Source organism: Dermacentor albipictus, unplaced genomic scaffold (assembly GCF_038994185.2).
Source record: "Dermacentor albipictus isolate Rhodes 1998 colony unplaced genomic scaffold, USDA_Dalb.pri_finalv2 scaffold_11, whole genome shotgun sequence".
NCBI lineage: Eukaryota > Metazoa > Arthropoda > Arachnida > Ixodida > Ixodidae > Dermacentor > Dermacentor albipictus.
Genome location: NW_027225565.1, coordinates 8,268,761 through 8,294,313, shown reverse-complemented (window position 1 = coordinate 8,294,313; position 25,553 = coordinate 8,268,761). Strand labels below are relative to the sequence as shown.

The window sequence follows — 25,553 nt, the reverse complement described above, 5'->3', positions numbered from 1 at the left end:
ACCAGTCCATGGCACATATATTAAAGCACACACACTGTAACACGCTATGTGCTGTACGCACAGCTAGAGTGGGCAAGAATATGTGTCCGCAGCTTACGCGCACGGCACATGAAGAAGTCCGTCTGGTGCTATACTCGAAACGAAGCTCGCGCAATCGTGCTGCTGAGATCCTGTTTCCGGAGCACGATGCCTATCAACCAAACACCCGGCACCGACGACTTTGTGCACCCAAGCTTGCATGAGGTTCTCTCTTGCCTCAAGGGCAGATGCAATTTTCGTTGTGTGGACATCACTACTGCGCATGCGGACACACCATTTTGCGGCGGCATATGCTATTAAGCGTACCTGACGGACTGCAAGCCGCGGGAAATGCATCGCAAACACTGCTAGCCATGTAGCAGTGATGCCGCTAACGACGACTAATCCTGTCGTCACTGATAGCACAAATGCATCGCGCTGAAACAGCTGGGGTATTGGGCTGCAAAAGGGCTTCATGTTTCCAACATGAAGCCGAAGAGCGTCTCCAAAGCGAGCCAGCTCATGCGGGTTCAATTGTTTCTATAGCAGTCACCAGATGTACAGGCTTGTGGAAGGCGATGTAGTACCTTATCAGTCTGCTCGACTTCGTAAGCACGTATTTGGGCGGAAGCTGTGCGTAAGGATGCAGACAGTTCGTTCCGGTCACAGGTGCTTGCCGTTCTCTTGGTTACAGCGCAGGTCTCAGTGTCGTCCTTCCGCTCCACGATTCCGGGATGACTGTTTGGCCACTTGAAGCAACGTCGCATTTCTTAAAAGGATAAAAATGAGCGCGTGCGCGAAGGACGGCTGCAGTACACGGCGCAAACTCGCCGCCGTCGGGAAGTGGTAGACACGGCGCGTGCGTCTCTGACACACGCGCTGCGCCTTCAGTTCACTTGGAGATCACGACGCGCAGGCCGAGTTTCATACCGCGGCAGGACAGCAGGTAAAGCTCAAAGGTGCACCGACGCGACTCCGATTTTTTCCTGGGGCACGTCGCCATTACTGACGGGCATGTCCAGGGCGCTGTTCGCCGTCGCCGTGTTTCGGCGCCGCTGCTGCTGCTTCCTGATGCTGCTGCCGCCGCGGGTGCTGTTCGCACGCGACACCGTGCTAGCAGGCGGCGCCGCTCTGAGGCTGCACCCGAGCAGCTTCTCGATGAAGTCCTTGCACAGTTTCCGGAAGGGTGCCTCGAAGGCAAGGTAGAATATCACGGCCACTCCCATGCTGACGGCCAGGTTGCCCGAGAACAGGTAGAGCTGCAAAGGAAGACAGGTAGGTGCGGTGCTTTCGCAAACTCGTCGCTCCTAAGTATGTCCTAATACAGCGCCAATTGCGCATACAAAAAGCGGTATTTCAATTGGAGCAGTGTACGTCAATAATCACGAAAATACCAAGTGGTGCTCCGCTATTTTCCTCAAAGTGTGCTGTAGGCACAAAGGCAGACGGGAAAAGAGCGGTATTTGTGGGCCAGAACATGCTCCAAAATTTTTTTGTCCCAGCCCTCACCACCGCCTCTCCGGTCCTTCTCTAGGGCGGGTGCTTACTGATTCGTCCGTAGTTTGCTAGGTCGAGAGTAGGAAATGTGTCCACACGTTAGAACACGACCGATGCGATCAAGTACATTTGTAAGCTTCCCGCTCGAAGGCCGTTGCCATACGCAAGAAGATTAGCGGCCGTGATAATAAACTAGATCGACTGGTCTTTATTCGCCGTCATAGGACAGGGCGTGTAAATTTGTTTCCTGGAATTGCCATCGACTGCGACGAAAGCCAATGGCAGAAGCTTCTTTTTCCCGATGCTCGTTAACGCTAACAACGCGTACACAGAGTCAGCCAAAGCTATACGTATGCACCTGCGCAGTAATGTTTATTTTATGCGCTAGAAAAAAGGAAGAAAAATTTTCGTCCGCAGAAAAGAGCACGAAGCCACAGAGACAATCTGAAAAACCTGTAGGGGTTGCTTTTGTAGATGTGTGCTATTTTTGCTTGGATAAATTTTTTTCTTTTCACGAACGCTTCTCCACAGTGCGTGTTTTCGCACTTGCAATTTACGTATGCTGTACAAACTTTCATTTTCCATTGATCTCTCCAATACTTCATCATAATACGTACTCCTGTGAGCAATAGTATAAGGAGCAGGGATTCCACGATAAAGTCAATTTGCTATTCCGCCTAAGAATGTAACCCGAAATAGGGAACTCCACTGCCAATTTGGCATTGCGACCTTTTTCGTGCATCCGTCAACTTCAGCTTGTGCGGCTGAATTACGAATAAATGCAGTTTTTTTTCGGTTTCCGTACACTTGTGCTCACGGTTGTGCGTGTGCTTTCATGTCAGTCATATATAATCTCTGCGTTGAAACTTCAATATAAAGTCCCCTGTGTACTTTCCCATCACCTGAATATCGCAGTGGACCAAAAAGACACCAGGTCTCAATGGGAAGAAGAAAAAAAAAAAACGGTTGAACGCAAGTTCTTTTGTATACGCCATCACTGAACAAGTGAAGTAAATGTCTCGCCGCAGTGGTCTACAAGGCACCACATTAGTGTCGATAGCAATGCCGAATTAACGAGCAGGCTATGCAAAGGAGGCTGTTCGTCCCAGTCATCGACTCCACCACCCACTCGCCGTTCGCATTTCGACTCCACTATTGCCGAGTCTCTCACCATAGACATGTGGCTTCCGAATATCCTCTCGCGGATAGTCCACATCTGGAAGTCGAGCACCACCGGATGCGCCAGGTACACGCCGTACGTCAGCCGGCTGAGCGGAAGCCACGCCTTCCACGAGAGCACCTTGTTCACCAGCGCTGCGTAGCGTTTGCATGATTTCTCACTAAGTGGTCGAGGCCCAACACAGGAAAAAACAATAACGAAAGGAAAAAAATAATCATTCCTACCATCACCTCTTGAGATACTCCTAATCAGCAAAAACACCATAGTTGCATGACTTCGCGGAAACAATGAAAATACGGAGCAATGAACTGAGGCAATAATCCAGCAAACAGTTTAGCCGGATTCATGCGCCCCTATGTCACTATCTCTAGAAAGGGGAAAAAAATGCAATACGCCCCTCTGCAGCACGAAGCTACCAAGGGAAACCTATACAGGTTTCTCAGGAAGAAAGCTTTGCTGTTGAATTCGCCCTTGTCCGGGGATTTCTTTTCAACTGCGAAGCTGTCGTTCCGAGACACCCGTATGCATTTCCTTTGTAGATTTTTGCTACAGACGGGTAGTGACAATTTTTTTCCTTTCATGAACTTTCCTCCACCTTGAAGATTTCCGCAGAACTGGTTTACCATACTCGCTATATCTTGTGCAAGGTTTGTTGCATAAACACTTAATTTTGGTGTGTTTGAATCATAATGTGCGATACGTACGTACATACGTACGTACGTACGCACGCACGTACATACACACACACATACATACATACATACATGCATACACGCATGCATACATGCATACACGCATGCATACATGCATACACGCATGCATACATACATACATACATACATACATACATACGCGTCCTTTGCCGGTCAATCGTGATAATGCGGTGGGTGCGCTTTCCGTTTCACTGCATACGTTTCGCTTTATTTGTGAAATACATTTTACGGCGAAGCTGTTCATTGCTAGGATTCCGTGGATTTTTTGTTGTTCGTCAACAAATCTGCGTGTGCAAAAACTCAGCTCCCGAATTTGACCCAACATCGATTCATTCGATGTAAAAGTTTATACGTCTTATCACTTGGATATGAATTTTTTCTAGGTTAGTTATCAATAGGCGCCGTTTTGAAGACCAGTACACTTTCAAGTAGATAATTTTATTTGCTTACTTGCTTACGGGGGTATGAGCTATTCATTGTGGCCGATAAATTTACGTGGCGGACCAATTTCTCGTATGGGAATGTCCGTACTCTCCCGGGGGAACGCACAGAATAGATAGTAGGGACACCTGGGAGACCCTGCTGCGCAGCTCGGACTCTGAGCTCCAGCTCCGGCTCGTCCAACTGGCTGAAGAGGCTGCTGGGACCCAATACCTCCCAGCCTGCATCTGAGGCGGCGGCACTCGCCCCCTGACCTGCGTTTCGGGGGGTGGGTAGATCGCCTTTTCTGTTGGCCATTAAACTTTATTCTATCTATCTATCGTTGGGTAGGCATAGAAATGCTTATGCATTTAATCAGAGAGATGATACGAGAGTGTGTGTGCGTACATTTCGTCACGATGACCATCGATCAGGACAATAAATGCATGTCCAAGTGATGAGACTTACTAACTTTTGCATAAAATGAGGCGAATGATACGGACATGATCCTTTTAACACCATCGACTAAAGCACAGCAATCAAGAAAATGTGTGCTCGTTCGTGTGCCGCCGATCAAAATAAGTGTGCGCGCATGTGCCTTTCTTCAGGCGAACGGCCTCACCGCTCAAGAGAAATAAAATTTGCCCATACCTTTGATCTAAATTCTGTGTCACCTCTATGTTCTGTGCTAAACAGCTTCGCTGGTAATCCACCTTCACAGCAGTGGAATGACGCGTAATGTTTTAGAGCGCAGCTCTTTGGCGTCCGTTCCTGGGTTTCGCGTCGTCGTCGGCGTTGTCGTCGGCCTCGTAACCAGCTCCGCCCCCCTTTCATCCCCCCAGCGCTAGCAGCGACCGACTGATACCGCTGGATGCCGCTGACGCCGCTAGAGAGTCAAGATAACGTGACTGCATAGAACACCGTCGCCGCCATGCAGAAAGAGGAGGAAAGGGTCCCCCCCCCCCCCCCCCTGTTCTTGTGTGGCGGATAGGGTGCTCTTCAGTTGCCGACGCGCCGGTTATTTCACGTAGGCCCCGGCACGTCGACGAATACGTGACCACCTTCCCATGGCTAGACCTGGTTCTTAGCGCTGCGGAAGCGAGGGTATCATATTGTTTGTGTCGGCATCGGCAGCGTTGTCCCTGAAACCAACTCCGCAGCTGGGGTTGACTCACTATCGGCGTCAGCGGCATCAGTCAGTCGCTGCTATCTCTTCCCTCCTCCCTTTATCGTGTTGTCCGCTTGCTGCGCGCGCTTCTGCCCCCATCGTTTGCCGCTGGGTGTACACGCCGCCCCCCTCCCCCCTCTTCCTGCGAGTCTCCGGTTATCAAAGCGCCGGCTCGAACTTAATTCCTTTCTTCGCTCCTCCTCCAATGCAACCCCTGTGCGGTGGCAATCAGAGAGCCAGATCGGTGGCGGCGGATCTGTATATGTGCACCGCCCGAGCCGAAATTGCCGCTGCCGTTCGCCCTGTGCGGTGGCAATCAGAGAGCCAGATCGGTGGCGGCGGATCTGTATATGTGCACCGCCCGAGCCGAAATTGCCGCTGCCGTTCGCCACTGCGAAATTATCTGCCAGTTCTTTCTGAGCCATGAGCGAGACGACCGATGGAACTCCTCCGTCTGCTGCTGCTGCTGCTGCTGCTGCTAAACGAGCTGCCAGAGCAGAGGCCCAGCGCCGTCGCCGTCAGAATCCAGAGGTGCGTGCCGCCGAAGCAGAAGCTTACCGTCGCCGCCGTCGAGATGATCCAGGAGTACGCGTCGCCGAAGCAGAGGCTAAGCGCCGCCGCCGAGAAGACCCTGCCGTTCGCGCCGCCGAAGCGGAGGCTCATCGCCGCCGTCGAGAGCAACCAGCAGTAAGCGAGGCTGAAACAGCTTATTTGCTGCGCTCAAATTTCGCATTAGGAAGTAACGTAATCGTCGGTAATTTTTTTTCTTTAGTGATGCTAATTATGTTAAAATTTGTTGGTGAATATCCAGATGATTTCTGTTCATTTTCATAACGTGCCACACTGCGGCTGACGGGCTCGTCCTCATGCAGCTTTCTTCCTCCATACCGCGCAGTGGTGGCTCAGTTGCTACATGGCGTTCTGCTGCTGCGCAGAAGGTCACTGGTTCGATTCCCTACCACCGCAGCCGCAGTTCGATGGGGGCTCAATGCAAATAAACGCTCGTGTACATAAGCGAACGATAAATAGCCACAGTTGGCCGAGACTAATCCGGATGCCCGTGTGTTTCCTTGGGACGCTAAATCTCACAATTTCACCTGAATATTTCTTCAACCACACCGAAACGAGAATGGGAAATAAAACCGAATAACTCAGAAGTTTGCCGCACTTATTCTTTGTTCTCATATTAGCCGTCAGTCAGCAGCGCTTCGTAGTGCCTGGAAAGGCAAAGCAGAAGAGTGGGTCTAAAAATTAATCTGCAGAAAACTAAAGTAATGCTTAACAGTCTCGGAAGAGAACAGCAATTTACAATAGGCAGCGAGGCACTGGAAGTCGTAAGGGAATACATCTACTTAGGGCAGGTAGTGACTGCGGATCCGGATCATGAGACGGAAATAATCAGAAGAATAAGAATGGGCTGGGGTGCGTTTGGCAGGAATTCTCAGATCATGAACAGCAGGTTGCCATTATCCCTCTAGAGAAAAGTGTATAATAGCTGTGTCTTACCAGTGCTCACCTACGGGGCAGAAACCTGGAGGCTTACGAAAAGGGTTCTACTCAAATTGAGGACGACGCAACGAGCTATGGAAAGAAGATTGATAGGTGTAACGTTGAGGGATAAGAAAAGAGCAGATTGGGTCAGGGAACAAACGCGAGTTAATCACATCTTAGTTGAAATCAAGAAAAAGAAATGGGCATGGGCAGGACATGTAATGAGGAGGGAAGATAACCGATGGTCATTAAGGGTTACGGACTGGATTCCAAGGGAAGGGAGGCGTAGCAGGGTGCGGCAGAAAGTTAGGTGGGCGGATGAGATTAAGAAGTTTGCAGGGACGGCATGGCCACAATTAGTACATGACCGGGGTCGTTGGAGAAATATGGGAGAGGCCTTTGCCCTGCAGTCGGCGTAACCAGGCTGATGATGATGATGACGATGAGTAGCGCTTCGCAATAGACGGCCGCAAGAAGGTCTTGCAACTCGGCCTCAGACTGCCACGCGTAGCCATACGTGAAAAAAGCTACCGCAAATCATGTAATATAATATCAGGCCAGAACAGTATGCCGGTTCTATTCCACTGTCTGGGGCAAATTGGTTCTATTATAGATTCGCGATTTACTAACGTGAGTAGCGCCTCGTCCGTGCTATCGCCAAAATAGTCCCGTCGGCTACCCTGAATGGTAAGAATGAAAAAGAACCCAGTGAAATAAGTTTCTGCTTCACGTATTGCCGTCCCCAAATGCCTGAAACGGGCGTTCGCGGACACTAATACGCGAAAAGTTCACGTATTTTGAGGCATTTTGGAAAGGCACATATATATGTCTTGGCTGATACCCTTCTTGAAATACCTGCACTCCAGTTCAGAACGATTGTGATAATGAAGTTGGAGCTACGAGGCGCGCTCGATCTTGCGCTCGGGATTGAGAAAAAAACGCTCACGGAAGGACACGCGCTGTACAGTGTTTGGCGCTTTTGTACAACTGCACTTCTGCCTCCCGAGTGGCTGTTGTCAGTTGTAACTTCCACACCTGTGCCAGAATATTGTGAACCGTAGTAGATGGGCATGCCCTGAGCTTGTGTTATCTTTTTATTTTATTTTTATTTATTTACACATACTGCAGCCTCGGTGAGGCTATTGTAGGAGTGGGCAGAGAGGGAGCGAAGAAAAAAGAAAGAAAGCGAGAAAACAAAATACAGGCACAAAAAAAATATGAATATCAAGTAAATGCAATGGTTTTCAAAAATTCTTGCATAGGTAAAGAGCGGACGCTTCCAGGTAGTGAATTGCAGAGTTCAATGGCCAATGGAAAGAAGCTGTGCTTGAACATCTCCGTTCGGCAAAAGAAAGGGGGGAGGTTGAGCTCTAGATTATGAGAACTCCTAGTGATAGAAGGTGGACTAAAGTTAAAATAATTATTTATGGTAACAAGGCGCTCAAAATGAACCAGAGTGTGTGAAAATTTCATGCATTCTGAGCGGCGGCGAGATGAAAGAACTGTAAGACCTGTAGCTGTATAATGGGAAGAAGGGGGAAAACCTCGGCTATAGTTGCGAAAACTGAAGCGCACTGACTACTCTAGGGGCCAGACAATGAAATCTTCCTGACCTCAGTAAGGAAGCCTTCATTGCAGTGAGGCTACCTTATGTCACTCTGAAAGGTTCCTTACTGAGGCGCCCTCGGTGAAAGCTTCCTTGGTGCTTCCTTGGTACTTCCTCAGCATAAGAAGCCAAACAATGAAATCTTCCTTACCTCACTAAGGAAGCCTTCATTGGGGTGAGGCTACCTTATGTCACTCTGAAAGCTTCCTTACTGAGGGGCCCTCGGTGAAGGCTTCCTTGGTGCTTCCTCAGCATAAGGTAGCTCCAAAGCTACCTTCATGCGTCCTTACGCCACTCCTGGCCCTGAACGAGCGCTTCACCTCACTGCTTAACCACGTGGCATTCGCTTGCACATGCGCACTGTCGCCCACCCGCGGAGAAGCGCGTGCACGGTACGTCTTGCCAGGCATGTTCGTTTCAGTCACGCGTGCGGCATGAAAGCGTTGCTAGGCGTTGCTAGGCGTTGCAAGACGCCGGCGTGCCAGCGTTGCTGGAGCACATCAAGTTTTGCACTGTAATGCGCCACTTTTTTTTAACTTTAGTAAACGAAACTAGAAGAAAGCGTCCACGCTTCTCTATATTAGCTATTAAATTTAAAGATTGTGCGACGATACAACATTTTTTAATAGAATAATGGTGTTCGCGGAAAGATTTGAAGAGATAATCTCGAACCCAGGCACGCGGTAACCGCTCCTTAGGTGAGGACGGGTGAAGGCAGCTTTCAGAGTACGCTTGCTTCCTCCATCGGTCCTTCGCTGTAAGGAGGCCTCACGTAAGGTTAGGAAGCGCTCGAAGGAAAGGAACTAGGGGTGTGCGAATATTCGGAATTTCGAATACGAATCGAATATTTTCCATATTCGAAGCGTATTCGATTCGAGAAATGCATGTTCGGAAATTCACGAATATCCGAGGACGGCCGAATAACGGTGGAAACGGCGAATATTCGGATAGACTGCGAATAATTGAGCAATTAACCAATTGTATGCTTGCTCCGCATTCTCCTAAGAACATGTTTATTAACTGAGAACTTCGCATGATCCGCTCATTATCTGTATGCTCTGTTTCAGTCTGTCTGCTTCAGGCATTTGAGACATGATCAGTTTCGGTTTCTTTTTCACGAAGCTTTATAATTCCAATTATTTTGGAATGCCCCATTGCCTTGAAGGTTGCAAAGGCAACTCAGGGTTGCCTTTGCAACCCTGAGTTGCCATTATCTGTATGCTCTGTTTCAGTCTATCTGCTTCAGGCATTTGAGACATGATCAGTTTCGGTTTCTTTTTCACCAAGCTTTATAATTCCAATTATTTTTGGAATGCCCCATTGACTTGAAGGCTGCAAAGGCAACTCAGGGTTTGCTAACATTGATTCAAAATGTATCAAGGCTCTTTGTGCGGAGTGGAAATTTGATGAAGTGGCCAGCCTAGGCATGTTTCTTGATCCGCGCTTTATGGCCACAGTTCATCAGGCATCTGGTCATACGATCTGGCTGAAAAACCTTGTGACAAGGGAGCTCCAGGAAGCCGTCGTGGAACACCGTGGGGACACCGCCGTGCCAGCGTCGACGTCGTGTCCACTGGTGGAATCGAGTGTATGGAATGCTTTTGACGATCTAGTGATGAACAAAGAGAAGACACATTTGGCATCTGCCGCTGAGAGGGAAGTTACAGACTACGCGCAAAAGCCTCTTCTGGGAAGGGGCATGAATCCTTGTGAGTGGTGGCAGTCCATTGGCCGCTTCAGGTACCCGCTTTTAAGTGCACTCGCCCGGAAGTACTTGGCGATCCCTGCCACTTCAGTTCCTAGTGAAAGAGTCTTTTCTACCGGTAGAAATGTGACAGTGCATAGAGAGCGTTTACTTTCTGGCCGTATTGAGCAGTTAATTTTCCTTCACGACAATCTGTAACAAGCGTTTTACCTGACTGAGGGCATTACCTGAGTCCATTATCTATAATTGAGTACCTCTTTAATTTGAAGCAACCTTGTAAAATGCAATGTTATTTTTAAAAGGGTAATAAATCTATTGTTACCTCTCTTGCAATTTTTTAATACTACATATGTATTCGATATTCGATTCGATATTCGAAGAGATTTCTTCGCCTTATTCGTATTCGATTCGTAATCGAAAATTTCAATATTCGCACACCCCTAAAAGGAACGTTTTATTGTTTGGGCCAAGCTACCTTCATGCGTCCTTACGCCGCTCCTGGCCCTGAACGAGCACTTCGCCTCACTGCTTAACCACGTGACGTTTGCTTGCGCGTGCGTGCTGTCACCCACCTTCGGAGAAGCGCGAGCACGGTACGTTTTGCCAGGCACGTTCGTTTCAGTCACGCGTGCGGCATGGAAGCGTTGCTAGGCGTTGCACGACGCCGGCGTGCCAGCGTTGCTGGAGCACATCAAGTTTCGCACTGCAATGCACTGCTTCTTTAGATTTAGTAAACAAAACTAAAAAATAGCGTCCACGCTTCTCTATATTAGCTCATCAACTTAGAGATTGTGCGACGATACAACCTTTTTTATTGAATAGGGGTGTTCTGGTGTTCGCCTAAAGCTTTTAAGAGATAATCTCGAACCCAGGCATGGCGGCAACCGCTCCTTACGTGAGGACGGGTGAAGGGAGCTTTCAGAGTATGCTTGCTTCCTCCATCGGTCCTTCGCTGTAAGGAGGCCTCACGTAAGGTTAGGAAGCGCTCGAAGGAAAGGAACGTTTAGTTGTTTGGGCTGATACTAATTTTTTTATTATCAGGTTTCTTATGAGGATTCCACATGGTGCAGCCATAATAAAGAATGGGGCAGATAAGTGTTTTATACGTCAGCAGTTTGGTATCCTTTGGAGACTTACGCAATGAACGATGGAGGTAACCGAGACGTCTAAAAAGCATTGTTACATGTGATATCCATGTGTTTCGACCAGGACATGTCATGAAAGAAATGAAGACCAAGGTATTCAAATTCGGTTACTCTTTTTAAATCTTGACCATGGAAAGTGTACGTGAAAAGTGACGGAGATGGTCGCCTGGAAAAGGACATGGGAACAGGTTTAGAGAAATTAATGTTCATTTGCCATTCCTTGCGCCAAGGAATGGCAATCAATTATGCAGTCAGTAATGTACCGTAATGCTCTGAGTTCAAAAATAGCGCGTTATTACACCGCAATATATCGTAGTGAGGTAATAGCGAGTCTATAACACATTCAATACCTTATTAGCATCTCTGGAATAGATCAAGGCTTTTTCACCTCTTCGTTGACATGCGGTACGCGTATGTACGAAAATGTGTGCACCTTCCGTTGTAGGTGAAGCGAGGCATGAGCATGAAAGCTTGTCATCGGGTTGTTTTAAATCTGCCTGGCTTAGGGATAAAATACTACAGGGGCGACACAGCTGATCACCGCGCATTACTGCACTGCCTGGTGCGTTTCCGTATAACGTAATATGGCTTGGCTAGGCCTATCCCACGTCTGGGTTGGGAAGAATTGGGGATAAGAGTTAATGGAGAATACCTTAGTAACTTGCGATTCGCTGATGATATTGCCTTGCTTAGTAACTCAGGGGACCAACTGCAATGCATGCTCACTGACTTGAAGAGGCAAAGCCGAAGGGTGGGTCTAAAAATTAATCTGCAGAAAACTAAAGTAATGTTTAACAATCTCGGAAGAGAACAGCAGTTTACGATAGGTAGTGAGGCACTGGAAGTGGTAAGGGCATATATCTACTTAGGGCAGGTAGTGACTGCGGATCCGGATCATGAGACGGAAATAATCAGAAGAATAAGAACGGGCTGGGGTGCCTTTGGCAGACATTCTCAGATCATGAACAGCAGGTTGCGATTATCCCTCAAGAGAATAGTTTATAACAGCTGTGTCTTACCAGTACTCACGTACGGGGCAGAAACCTGGAGGCTTACGAAAAGGGTTCTACTCAAATTGAGGACGACGCAACGAGCTATGGAAAGAAGAATGATAGGTGTAACGTTAAGGGATAAGAAAAGAGCAGATTGGGTGAGGGAACAAACGCGAGTTAATGACATCTTAGTTGAAATCAAGAAAAAGAAATGGGCATGGGCAGGACACGTAATGAGGAGGGAAGATAACCGATGGTCATTAAGGGTTACGGACTGGATTTTAAGGGAAGGGAAGCGTAGCAGAGGGCGGCAGAAAGTTAGGCGGGCGGATGAGATTAAGAAGTTTGCAGGGACGGCATGGCCACAATGAGTACATGACCGGGGTCGTTGGAGAAGTATGGGAGAGGCCTTTGCCCTGCAGTGGGCGTAACCAGGCTGATGATGATGATGATGATGATGATGATGATCCCACGTCGGCCGAAATGTTCCTTCACAATGGTATACTCTTGAGCAGCAGTCGTGTCTCCGGTAACCCCGCGCGAACGTTGGTCGATGCGCGAGCCTACCAGAGCTGCGCGGTGCTCACCGCATCGGTCGGTGAGGCAGGCGTACACGGTCCAGCCTAGGCCCAGTGCCCAGCCGGTGCGGTGCAAAGACGAGTAGAGCAGGGTCTCCAGGTCGGAGGCCTCCACGTTGCGGTTCCACTTCCACGTTGCGAACAGTGACAGCGCCATGCACAGTGACGACGAGAGCCACAGCGTCGCTTGCACCACCTGCGCGCGCCAGCCACGCGTGCAAAGAACGAGGAACCTCAGCTTTGCACCGCTGAACGGTTTCCGCCAGCGTGAAGTTGAATTGTTGTAAACAGCTAATAAAGCAAACAATTCGAGAAATTTAGTAATTCAGATAGCTTGACGGTTATCGCACTGTTTCTGATGCCTGCCACTGAATGAATGAATCATGTCCAGCACGAAATGAAAAAAAAATGTCCATAGAATCCTCTATTTTAACCTTTAGAGACAATTGCCGCCAAAGCAACAGTTTTTGTTGTCAGTTATTTTAGCCTCAACAAGCCGCTTCAAATGCCTTAATATAGGCTCTTTGATGCCACCTGAGTGCAGAAAAGACGTCATATTGTCTTCAGGAAATTACCATACTGCGTACAAAATAGTCAAATCCCATCGTGCTGGCTATGAGCGTGCGCGCGCGCGAGCATGAGCTCTGCATTGACTAGCCCGACAGCTCACTGTGGCGTCAATACGTGGATGGTCAAATGAAACATCGGCGGTGCAGTTTGAGCATGTACAGAAAAGTAAGTATATCGTGGTACCTTTCTTCGTTCTTTTAACTATGCTTTGTTTATTTATAGCTGTCATAATGTCACGGCGATGATCATTACCAGGTACGGCGACACTGCCAGCAATAGCAATAGAGCAACTTGTGTTAACCTGCGACGGAGATGGGCACTCTCATCCGCTACTATATAGGTTCTTTGTATGACCATATGCAACGCTATTTAAGCTCTTATCAGCAGCAGTCTCATTTTTCTACTTGAGCTCAAAAAGTTGCTGTTCGCATTTCATCTGCCGCCACAGAATTGAAGTCCGGTTGCTTGTTATGCAATCAGCACCCTGTTCGCGCAATGTCACAGTTAACGTCAAAGTCACCGTACTGGTGACTTGCACGTAAAGTGCGGGCGAGTGAGCCGGCAAGCGCTGCAGGAGACAATTAGGGCTGACCTTGGTGATCCGCGTCGTCGGGTACTTGAAGATCAGGAAGGCCGTGCACAACCCGACCGTGAAGGGTCCCGCGTGAGTGTAGGGTCGCATCACCACGTCCTGGACCATCGCCATCACTCGGCTGGAGAAGAACGGAGACAAAACCCATCGTGGCGAAGGCTGTACACGTATACGCGTCGCAATGGAACTCGTGGGAGCCGGCCATCGGGCGTTGCCTTTGAAGCGCACCTTCACGCTGCCCCCCGATCGGCTGTTTGCACTGCTGTCACACAAAACACTATAGAGGTAAATAGCGTGACACTGGGTTGGTGCACCAGACTGATCAGACGATCGGCACTTTGACGCGGCGGGACACGCGGTACAAGAACATGCTGAATCACTCGCGTGATCGTGGTCCGCCTCCAACAGTAGAGTCCACTCCAGTTTATACCACTTCATTCTGAGGCAGAGTATGAGAGACAAGGGAACGAAGCCACTTGAGGTTGACGCGGATCACAGACTTTCCAAAGAGGAATCTTACATCGATTCGGCGGCATCCGTGACCACTCCTGAATACTATAGTAACGTCAGTGTTTTAACATGAAGCGGAGCCTTGGTAAGTCAGAAAAAAAGGTAAAAACACAAGATGGGCTTGAAGTTCCCACATCAGCTCCCCCCAACGCACTAGCCCAGCGCGTGCGTCACGCCACTTCTTCAAACCATAGTTCGAAGACATATCAGCAAGAATTATACCGCACAGTTCTTCAGAAGATCAATCTCGGCCTTGTGAAACACGGTAGGCGCATTGGTTAGGCAGACAGCGGAATACTTCTCAACAAAGAAAGCTTCCAAAGCCGACCGAGCCGTGTTACTTGCACATCTGCCTGCACAAGCGAGGCGCCTACCGCGTTGCACAAGGCCGAGCTTGATTTTTTCAAGGGTTGTGCGATACAGTTCTTGCTGATATGCCTTCGAACTGTCGTTTCAAGAAGCGGCGTGACGGATGCGCCCGAAAGAGCCTTTAAATCGGCACTGTGTTGACGGGAAAGGAGTTGGTAATAGCGCTTGTCTTCGTCTCTTCCATGGGTCCTATGTCTAAGTTATTCTTGCTTATACTTTTCCAGTCCACATGATAGACCGACTAGCTCGAAAAATTAGTCCCTCAGCAGTCACCAAGCCTCCTTGGCAGATCTATGCGACATTACGCGCATGCAGAATCCTTGGCTAAACGCGAGCGAAGCTGTGCCACACCCACGTGAAAGCGATGACGTCACGACCGTGACGCATCGCGCCCTTTGACATCCACGTGTGCTGCTCATTTCGTCCTCCTCCGGGGTCACTGCCCAGCGCGCCCGTTCTGACTAAAGCGCCTAAATCTTTTCGATTGCGTAAAACAAATGTCAAGGCCTACATCGGCTTGTATAGGTGGAGTTTATATTGCACCTGTGCAAGGGCGTTTCAACTCTAAATCTTCGTTCGCCTGCTTCCAGTGGCAACTTAAAAGTTGCTTTCGTTCCCGAAGTGAAAGACCATTAGGTGTGGCATTGTCAAGGTTAAAGTAGCGCCAACAAACAGGACGTAGAAATAAACGGAAGAACACGGAGAGCCCAAACCAGCAACTAAAGATACAGAGGGGAAACCCTCGTTTTGACAAACAGTCTTGCATGCGTACATCAAGTATCCCCCCCCCCCCCCCCACCTCCCGCCTTTTCTTTGCTCTATCATCAATGAAATGACTATTATCGCAGAAATATCCAATGCTTACCTTTAGCAACAGGTTTATAACGATGGGGGAACGATAGCAAAGACATACAAGCTGCAAATTAGTCAAGAGCAAAAGTAAAAAAAAATTAAAGAGAGAGAGAAGAAAAAAACAGTGCACAATAAGATCTGGCAGACAGTTGATTGCACAGCACCAGTTACACCATGGAATAACTTCAAAGGTCCTCCCAAAAAACGGCTGCTTCTTTTTCAGTTAATATTACTGACACACCTCTAACAACCTAGTTTTAGTCTTTAGGTTGCTTTCAATATTTCTTTTATTTCGGTCTTTCTTCAGCGCAGTGTAATGAACCAACAACAAAAAAGAATACTGCGCATAATAGCAAACGTCTAGCACACTGAGAATTCTTTTTTTTTGCGTTATCGTGTGCCGACAATACAAGGTCTGTTCGGCCAAATAATTCTACGAATATGGCACTCTAGCATAAAATACCAACAAATTACATTTACACATACTGCCAGGTTAACGTTGAACACGTCATTATACAGTGCCCTAATTCCGGAGTTGTGCAACATGCCTTGTTCAAGGATAAATTATGGTGAACAAATGATTGGAAAGGCTTTACCCCGGCTTCTCAACTTTTACGATGCATCCAGCGTGAACATTGAACACTTCACAAAATCTCAGCTCGCAGTTCTTCTACGATTTTTAATTTGATGTCTAGCTATATACTATGCGGCTACTCATATCTTTTAATCAACAGTATCCTGTCACTCTAAGTCATGTTTTGCTATTCGTACTATCTGTTACCATCAATATTTTGTTGTTCGCGAGAGTGTTTTGTTATTTTGTAATATTTGTTTCTGTAATGCGTGACTCGCTGCTGCTGTCATCGGGGTGCCGAGGGCACGTCTAAAGAATGTTCCGTTAATGTTAGGCTTCATGAAATCATTCGTGACTGTTTGTCAAAGCGAGAGTCGCCCGCAGCGGATCTTTAGTTCCTAGTTAGCGCTCGGTGTTCCGTCTACTTCTCTGCTTCTGTGTATTGCTTGTTGGCCTTATTTCATTCTTGGCGATACCAGATCATGAAAAAAATTATCGAAGGACTCTGGCAATACTCTTATTCTTTTATGAGCCATTTTACCGGCACTTGCAGCGCTGTTAATTTCTTGTGTCTCCCCCAACTGCTCCGCGTGCTTGGAATTACCTTCTGTTGAACGCGACGTAGAGGGAGCGATTACAGACAGCGACAGCCACATTCCCATGGGGCAGAATAATAAAAATACAAATAAAAAAACCCTCGTGTACTGGTCGTGCTCTGGGTGCACATCAAATGGCCTCCTGGACGGTTAAAATTATTCCAGAGTCCATTAAGCCCCTATTGAACCGTTCCATACGTACACCAATTATTCCATGTTTTCCATACGATTCTGATGGAAATTACACCAAGTTTATATGCAATCTATAATAGATTATTTAAGACTGATAGGGAAAGCATACGAAAAAATGCATGGAATTGTTGGAGTCGCATACGGAACGTTTCAGTAGAGACGGTGTCACTCATAGCCCAAATTGCAAATGCGGGACCGTTAAACCACACAATGGATGTGAATTTTCAGCGTATAGGTGGCGTGACATGCTCCCCTCGTCCTTGCAAAGTAGAGTTTTGATTCGACATTTATTTTGGTACGGCCACTGTTTTAGTGTCTCAAAGCAATTTGCGATTGTGATAATGTCGTCTGACTCCCTCGATTGTCGCACGTTCCTGTAACTTCTCGTACTGTACTACTCGTATGTTCTGAAAAGTAGCCACTCTCTTCCTACAATGTCTGACTCCGATCTTGAGTTTTAGTTTTCTTAGAGATTTTCTTAAGCGTGGGTGTTATTTGATTTCTGATACCTTACTGTGACTTCCAGAATAAACCTAGATATCTATAACTCCGCCAAAATATAATGGACAACACCTTCAGATCCTTGCTAGTTTAATCCAGGTATGACCTTTAGTTCTCTGCTCTCTCTCTCAACACACACACACTCACACACACACACACACACACACACACGCACACGCACACGCACACGCATTTATATATATATATATATATATATATATATATATATATATATATATATATATATATATATATATATATATATATATATATATAAAGCAACCGTGCTTGAATGATGCGCTTCAATTCATATACTATAGCAGACAGAAATAGTCACCTCGATGCAATGATGGAATGTTTTGCAAAACATTGTACACTGCAAACGCTCCAATATGGTGCATTTTATTCCAATGCCGAAAACTCTGTGTACACGTTTGCTAACCGCGTTCAATCTATATCGTCTGTCCAGCGGCTCTTACTTCCGATAGTAAATTTTACTTAGAGTTTGTACTGGCTCGTACAGTGTTTGTCCGAAACATCTTAGGTGTCACACATTTGTCTAATCAACGAAAGCACAAAAATAATAATAAAAAAAGAAACGTGCGAGAAATGCGATAAGTGCGCTAAGGTATGCACCGTAATCTAGTATGTAATAGCGCTCACAGACAGCGGAGTGCATGCAAGAAGTTGCGGCAATGTACCGCACCGCTGCAAACACGTCGCACAGACGGAGGCGCTTCGTAAGACGCGTAGTACGTGCGCCCTAATCGCTGGCGGTAGTTGGTCAACGCGCACCTCAAGCGGAAATTGCTCGAGCAAGAGCCAGCAGCACCGTGTGCTAAGGAGACCTTAACCTGTTGTCGCAGCCGTCGTGGTGGTGTGGTGGCTTTGGTGCCGAGCTGCTAAGCCCGAGGGCGCGGAATCGAATCTACGCCGCGGCGACCGCGTTGCGGTGGGGGCGAAATTCCAAAACGCCCGTGCATTGGTTGCACCTTAAAGAACCCCAGGTGGTGAAAAATTAATCCGCAGTCGCCCACTACGGCGTGCATCATAATCACATAGTGCATTTGGGCCGTAACACACCAGAATTAAATTAATTAGCTTGTTAGCGCAAGTTATTTCAGTCAGTGTTAAGCGAAAGCCCTTTAATCACCCCCCCCCCCCTCCCACCCTCGCTGTATTTTTTTTTTACTTCCCGCTGTCTTGTTTACAAGACTTACGGCGGCGACTGGACCGTCTGTGTGGCTTTTTTCCCACCTCTTTCTGCAAGAATTTGGGACCACAAATAGCTTGAGCCAAACTGTAACCAAGGTTATTTCCGGTGATGCCTTTAAGCCTACATATTTGCCCTTAAGACAACCATAGGTTCGGTTGCCGTGCTTCAGTCACGAAGGGGCTCCAGCGAGGAAGCTTATTTGGGGCGAACGTACACACTTGGCGGCTTAAACCAATTTCTTAGCTACTAAGGCCTGCAGTCGTCAATAAAAAGGACAAAAGCGAAATCTCACCTTCGCTCAGCATACAGGGGCAGCATCGTCGGTGGGTAACCCGACAAGGTCGTTTGCACTCCTATGATGACGCCGAAGATGATCACAGCTGCAAACGCAGCCATGCCGCCAAAGGCTGGCCTCCTGTTAGGAACAATGAAAGAGATGGAAATGAACCGAGGAGTCCCGAGTTTTGTTAGCCACAATCATTTGAAGCTAGCAGGCAATGAAGCCGAGGAAAGCATTGGGGAAATTAGTTGTTTCTTTCTTTTTTTTTTGAACCGAAACGTACAGAAATGTTAAAACGTAAAAGGCAATAAAAGATGACGAAGAAACAACTTGCCGCAGGTGGGAGCCATACCCACATAACTTTTTATTACGCGTATCATGCTCTTACCATTTATGCTACCGCGGCCCCATTTTCCAGTCTGCTATCTTGGGAATTTGTTACGTCTGCTAGACTGCCCTGGTAAGGTTCGCGAGCGCCATCACTGACGGCCATGGCCGTGGAATTAGGACACCATTCCAATCTCGGGGTTCACGCAGTGCGTGGAGTTGCGAGTATACGCGACTGGCCACTCAACCCTCGTACGCTACCGTAAGTCATTGAAGCTGCCCGAGTCGAAACTCTCGCTAATCAGGAGGTAGTTGCTCAGTCAGGTAGTTACTTAATCAGTAAGAGTAAGTTATAATCAGAAAACTGAATGGGATAACGTAAACTTGACGATATCCTGCTGAGCGAATAAGAAATGCCGGAGGCTTCACCACGATTGTGCCGCCTAAACGCCTGAAGTTCCTTCCACGCACTGCAGATCTAAGTGAGAACAACAAGCAGAGGGGAAATAAATCGGTAAAATCAACTATTGAAACGAAAACCACGATCTTCGAAAATGATAAACAATGAACGCTTAGGTTCATGAAGCTTTATCAAACAGTGTTACGGCTTACCTCATCAAAAGAAAGACGATCAAGAAGAGAGCACAGTGGAGTTGCCAGTCTGCACTGACGTACCACAAACTTGGAAGGCACTGAAAACAAAGCCGGTGAATGAATGAGTGACTTCAGGGTAGCGACAATGTTGAGCTACACTTCTTACTACACGTCGAGCTGAGACGCGAGTCCGCAGTTATAGAAGGCCAACGATGTTCCTGCGGTTTCACCTTGGATTCAATCGCAGTTTAATTTCAAGGTTCATTGATAAAAAAATTATTCCGGCCTTAATGATGAGCTCGCGCAAAAATGGTTCCAGTTATAATGCACATGCGTTACTGACATGCATGAATGTACTTTCTAATGATATGCAGTTTTCTTGTAGTCTTATGAAGAATTATTCTTTTGCTCGGGGCCAACTGCAGCTTCCCTTAAATATACATATAAAACGCAGAAATGCTTTTACAAGACAACCATTGTACCACTTTGAATCAACCTTGTTGAGAGAGCACGTTAAATTCTACAAATCTAGGAAGCAGAATATTGATTAAGGACATCGAATTTTTTTAACGAAGATTGCCGAAAGTCAGTGAGTTAAAAAAATATATATATAGAAGCACGAAGTGTACAAATCCAGCAACTATGCACCAAAAACAAACCTTACAGTTCTGTATGTTACATCTGTCTGGGCATCTCAAGCGAACAAATGTGATATGCGAATTTACAGCTTACGTGAAATTGTTACAAAGGTTACGAAAGTCTTGCACGAGTCCTATTCAGAAATTAATGGTATATTTCAGAGCACTGTGTAATACATCAAGTCCTTCGAATGTGTTATTAGACGCAGTTTACAAAATTGTGATATAGCTTTTTTTAATTTGACTGTAAACCAATTTGCGCCCTAAAGGTTGCTTTCTGTCTATAACCCTCACCCTTACACCCTTTGCGGGTGTAAGGGTACGATTGGTAGACATATTTGCACCTTTAAGGCCCCTCAAGGGGGTCCTCGAGGGTGCTTAAAGGTGCAAATCTGTTTACAGTATTTAGAGTTACAAAGTTATCAACTTCATATTTAACTATTTAAAAATATTGCAATTTTCAACAATAAAAAAAAACAGCGGCCTATGTAAGAAGTCTGCTGCCTACAGTTACTAGAGTTTAATTTCTTTTAAATGCGACAAGCCTAATCAGAATCGATGCAGCGGTTGCCGGGGAAACGATTTGGCGGTTCCCATGCATTTACACAGGAGTGGGTACAAACACAGCAGCAAGGTACAAAGAAAGCAAGATGCTAGGGCGACTTCAGCGTGTATATACATGAAAGATACGAGCACTTACAACCGTTAAGCGTCACAAACGTCGATGAAATTGCGCACAGGCTGTCGGCATTCAGCTTACAGCCGCACCATTAGTGTTTTGTGCCTCGGAGACAAAGTTGCTTTGAAGACATTCTGCATGTAACCGCCCGGCGACTCTGATATTAAACATTATCTAACTACAAGAACAGCCGCCGTGGTTGCTCAGTGGTTATGGTGTTGTGCTGCTGAGCACGAGGTCGCGGGATCGAATCCCGGCCACGGCGGCCGCATCTAGATGGGGGCGAAATGCGGAAACACCCGTGTATTTAATGTGCAATTTAAGTGCACGTTAAAGAACTCCAGGTGGTCGATATTTCCGGAGTCCTCCGCTACGGCGTGCGTCATGATCAGGCAGCTGTTTTGGCACGTAAAACCGCGTAATTAAAAAAATAAAACTACAAGAACGATTCATTTCAAGGCAGGACGCGCTAGTCTTAGCGCGACAATCTTTTTTTCAAAGCATGGCTGTCAGTCTAAAGACGTCCGCGTTCTCTGCATTGGGTGCACTTGAAAGAACCCCAGGTGGTCGAAATTAATCTGGAGTCCCCCATCACGGTGTGCCGCATAATCAGATCGTAGTTTTGGCACGTAAAACCCTAGAATTAAAAAAAAAAAATCACCGTCAATGACAATACTCCCTAATGTGAAATTTGAGCGCAGCTCTATACGTGTTTTCATTCCGCGATATATTGAGGCATCGCACCGATCACCGCACCGACTGGCAGGGACGGGATGCGCGGTGCTATACTATTTAGACCGGTCTCACAGTTGCCGCGTCCCGGCAACTGCAGCTTCTGGAACCGTAATCTTTACCGGGAAACGCTTGCGAACGGCAAGCGTTTAGCAGAGCAATTAGTAGAGCGGCAAGTTGGGCTTGTTGGTGGAAGTTCACCTTGTAAAAGGGCGGTACTACCTAATAAAATTCTGTTGGGAGTCTGCGCGCATCCTGTCCACTTCTACTTCTGTCCGTGTGTTTATAGCGCAGTACTCCCCTTTTACAAGCTATGCGGGAAGGCGAGCTTTCTGGTTATTTTTCTCTTTCGCCCGCACGGCCGGTGGCGCCGTTGTGGCAGATGAGCGGACTTGAGCGCCATCTGGTGGTGCTTCAAGGTGGCTTGCTGCGCTTTCACGCTCATGCTTCCACTGCGCCCTCCTCCTTCGCTTTCCTCCTCGCGCTCTCTTTGCTCTTGCCGTCTTTCATCCACCGCTGCGCTCCGCCTTCGCTTTTTCATCGTTCGCTGTGTTCGTTCGCGTGCTTACGCCGAGGGAGGACGAAGCACGCAGATGGTCGACGAAGGAACGGACAACTAAGAGCTGCGCTCTAAAAGAAAGAAGATAAACTAATCGTGGGGGGCATGAATATTGCAGCCAATGCTTGCGGCGTTGCCCTAACAGCCGCGCTTTTAAAAAACGTTTGAGGCACTTGTGTCACCTTACATGCATCGAATGCGAAAGCATTCTGACTCTCCGCGCAATGCTTTTCACTTGTTCATGTACTCGAATTGCGCAGACATTGAGAGTGGGCAACCAGCACCAATTTGGTGGTTGGGCCAAGTCAAACCGACCTGGCCAAGCGGGCCAGGTCGGTTTTGAATGTGGGTCAATTGAATTTTCGAACTGGGCAAATTCAAGTTTGGATGTGGGCCACCCAAATTTTGGGGGTAGGTCAAGTGAATTTCGGGAGTGGGCCAGGTCGGTTGTGCACGTGGGTCAACTCAATCTATTGGGTGTGGTTCACGGCGTCCGTCCTGTTCAACATGGGATTTTTCGGTGCGAGCCGCAGCAGGTCCAGCGCCGCGAACGTGAGGTCATCACTTCGTCACGTTGGTTTTGGTACCATCGGATGTTAACGCCAGATCGACGCCGGATTTTCCGTTTCATGTGGTACATAATGCTTTCGCAGTAATATAGCAGGTTGAACCGCGAGGAGACAGGGAGTAGTGTTCAACCATACTACAAGTAGAATATGAGCCTTCAGAATATAGCTGCATCTTGCGCATTTTGCTTAACTCATTAGGTCAGGGAAAGTGATTCCGTGTTGGATCATCGGAGCAGGACTAATTTATCTTCAACTTTCGAAGCTTGATTACTCAAGAATCCGTACGAGCGTCTCTTGTAGCTGTGCGTTAATTACAGCTGCCATGCCAAGTTTCCCTTTTTTGAATTTCGCTCCACCTTGATCTGCGCAGAAATTGTTTGGCTAAACGTTTTTAGCTGTTCTATCTCACTGCCAAAAGTGCCAGCGAATGTACCCCTATCGCAATAAAACAAAGCAGTATAGACGATACAGCCATTACCGACAACGGCTTTTACATTTTTGTGATAGGCAGTACAAGGAATAACGCTGCAACACCTGTTTGTTTTTAGAGCGCAGCTCTTAGGCACCCGTTCCAGCGGCGAGCGTTTGCGTCGGCGGCGTAATCGAGCGGACGAGCACAGCGAAAGATGAAAGAGCGAACGTGGAGCAGGAGATGAAAGACACAAGCCGCGAACAGCGGAGACCAATCAGAGCGGCCCCATCAGTAACGCGCGCGCGGGAAACTGGTGTCATGCGGACCCGCCCGACCGCTCGATGCGTACTCGTATCTGGTCTCAGCCGGAGCGCTCGTTTCGTACTATCGTCTGCTCGCCTCAGCTCGCGCTTGTTTGGTTTGGTCGAGTTCGCTCTTGTTTCGACTGTCGTGGGTTCTGATTGTTTTGTAATCCGATTGTATGCGCGACGCGAATTGTATAGTACTTTCTGGAAGCCACACGGCACCAACGACTACACTGGAACGTTCAACGAGTCATGTATAAAAACCGACGCGCTCGACCTACAGATCAGATTTTCGATGATTGCCGACTTTCCACATGCCTCTCAAATTCTTTGCCTCACTATATCGCGAAATGTGAACACGTATAGAGCTGCACTCAAATTTCGCATTAGGGAGTATCGTAATCGTCGGTGAATGTTTTTTTTCTTTATTTTCATTTTCACAGTTCCGGAGTGCTGCTTCTGTAGGCACCACGCACTGGAGAGATGGCGGTGCGGCTGTTTCAGCTTCCTACAAGTGCTGGTGACGAGAGCCATTTTGTACAGATTGGATTACGACAGAAATGAGACGACATCCTGAACAGCAAAAGACGCGTGTTCATTATTTACTTCAACTTGATAACCGATGACCGGCAGCGTTCGAACCCATAAGGCATGCGCGGTTGTAGTACTACACAGGGGGATAATTTTCAAGTTTTATCTTAATTTTAAAAATCACCTGTGCCAGATAGCATAATTGTTGTCCGTGAGCTGTATTATTCAAAGAGGTGGACATTACTAGCGCGATAAATCGAAACACATATTCAACTAATTAACACATGATCACTAATTAACTTCTTAATTACTTTACAGCCTATAGTGCAATTTACGAATTGTAGCCGGTGAGCTTGCCAAACATATCCACTTGACTTTCCAAGATGACACCAGTATCGACATATTTCCCGAAGTGTGGAACAGAATACATGGGCGTTCCAGTTGCTTTCGTGGTTCAATGAATAAAAAGCATTTTGTTATAAAGGTAAGTGGAACAACAGTGCATTTTTATTGTAAGTTTGATGGCGTATATCTCCAAACGGACGTCATCATGGAAATTCATTCCAAGTGGGTACACCTTGCTAACCCATCGTCTACAATTCCAAAATTGCAATATGTGCCATGAAGTAATTCATTCAAAAGATGATTAGTGGAATTTTATTATTAGTTAAATATGTGTTTCGATTTCTCGTGTAAGCACTGTCCGCCTCTCTGAATAACCTAGCTCAAGAAGTAGAATTTTCTTAACTGCAAAAGGTAATTTTCACAAATACGATATAATTAAAAAAATTATCATATATATATATATATATATATATATATATATATATATATATATATATATATATATATATATATATATATATATATATATATATATGCATATTGCCGCGCGACTGGCCGCTCGAAGCACTTTGCGTGTATTCGCGGGCTTCTTTCACGCTCGGAAAAACACTTTTATGTAGCACGTATTGTGCAATAGAAAGCTGTATCGGGAGTTTTTCATGTTGCTATACAATTTTCTCTTTGACACTTTCCCTCTAATTACAATCATTTAGAAGTTGAATAGTTAATTAAGAGTAATGCAATTAGGCGGAAAACAAAAAATAATCGGAGTATCTCCAAGCGACGCCAAACAACATTATCTTGGTTCTGTCCAGCTACATGGCATTTGTATGTTTTTAAATCTTGATGCATGATACCTGGGACATCCTGTGCATGCAAAACGTTTAAACGCTTACTTCAAGAGGAACAATGGCTGGAGGGCATCTTGAACATGTATTGTGTCTCATGCAAGATATGAGTCTTTTGCTCGCTAGGCTATGTCTGTATGGAAAGCTTGAGCGCGCGGTTGCCTCTGAGAGAGGGTAGGGGATGTTTAACATTCGCTTCTCGTATAAGTGTTGCCTCACATGCCTCGTCGACGCCTACGTGGTTGGACG

At 46.9% G+C, this 25,553-nt stretch overlaps 1 protein-coding gene and 1 long non-coding RNA gene across 5 annotated transcripts in view; one reads left to right on the top strand and one right to left on the bottom strand.

Moving 5' to 3' along the window:
• The window catches only part of LOC139051238 (nose resistant to fluoxetine protein 6-like), a 267,535-nt gene continuing 241,982 nt past the window's right edge, over positions 1-25,553 (bottom strand). For all 4 annotated transcript variants that reach the window (XM_070528221.1, XM_070528222.1, XM_070528224.1 and 1 more), the window contains 6 exons: positions 19,705-19,784; positions 18,778-18,900; positions 13,676-13,796; positions 12,523-12,709; positions 2,687-2,829; positions 1-1,277 (listed from right to left, as the gene is read on the bottom strand). In XM_070528221.1, coding sequence (XP_070384322.1) covers positions 972-1,277; positions 2,687-2,829; positions 12,523-12,709; positions 13,676-13,796; positions 18,778-18,900; positions 19,705-19,784 — 960 coding nt within the window. In that variant the 3' untranslated portion in view covers positions 1-971. The remainder of the gene's footprint in view (positions 1,278-2,686; positions 2,830-12,522; positions 12,710-13,675; positions 13,797-18,777; positions 18,901-19,704; positions 19,785-25,553) is intronic.
• Positions 826-24,598, top strand: LOC139051239 (uncharacterized). The gene is made up of 3 exons (XR_011509281.1): positions 826-964; positions 1,041-1,293; positions 24,024-24,598. It is a non-coding gene; the product is annotated as an uncharacterized lncRNA (long non-coding RNA).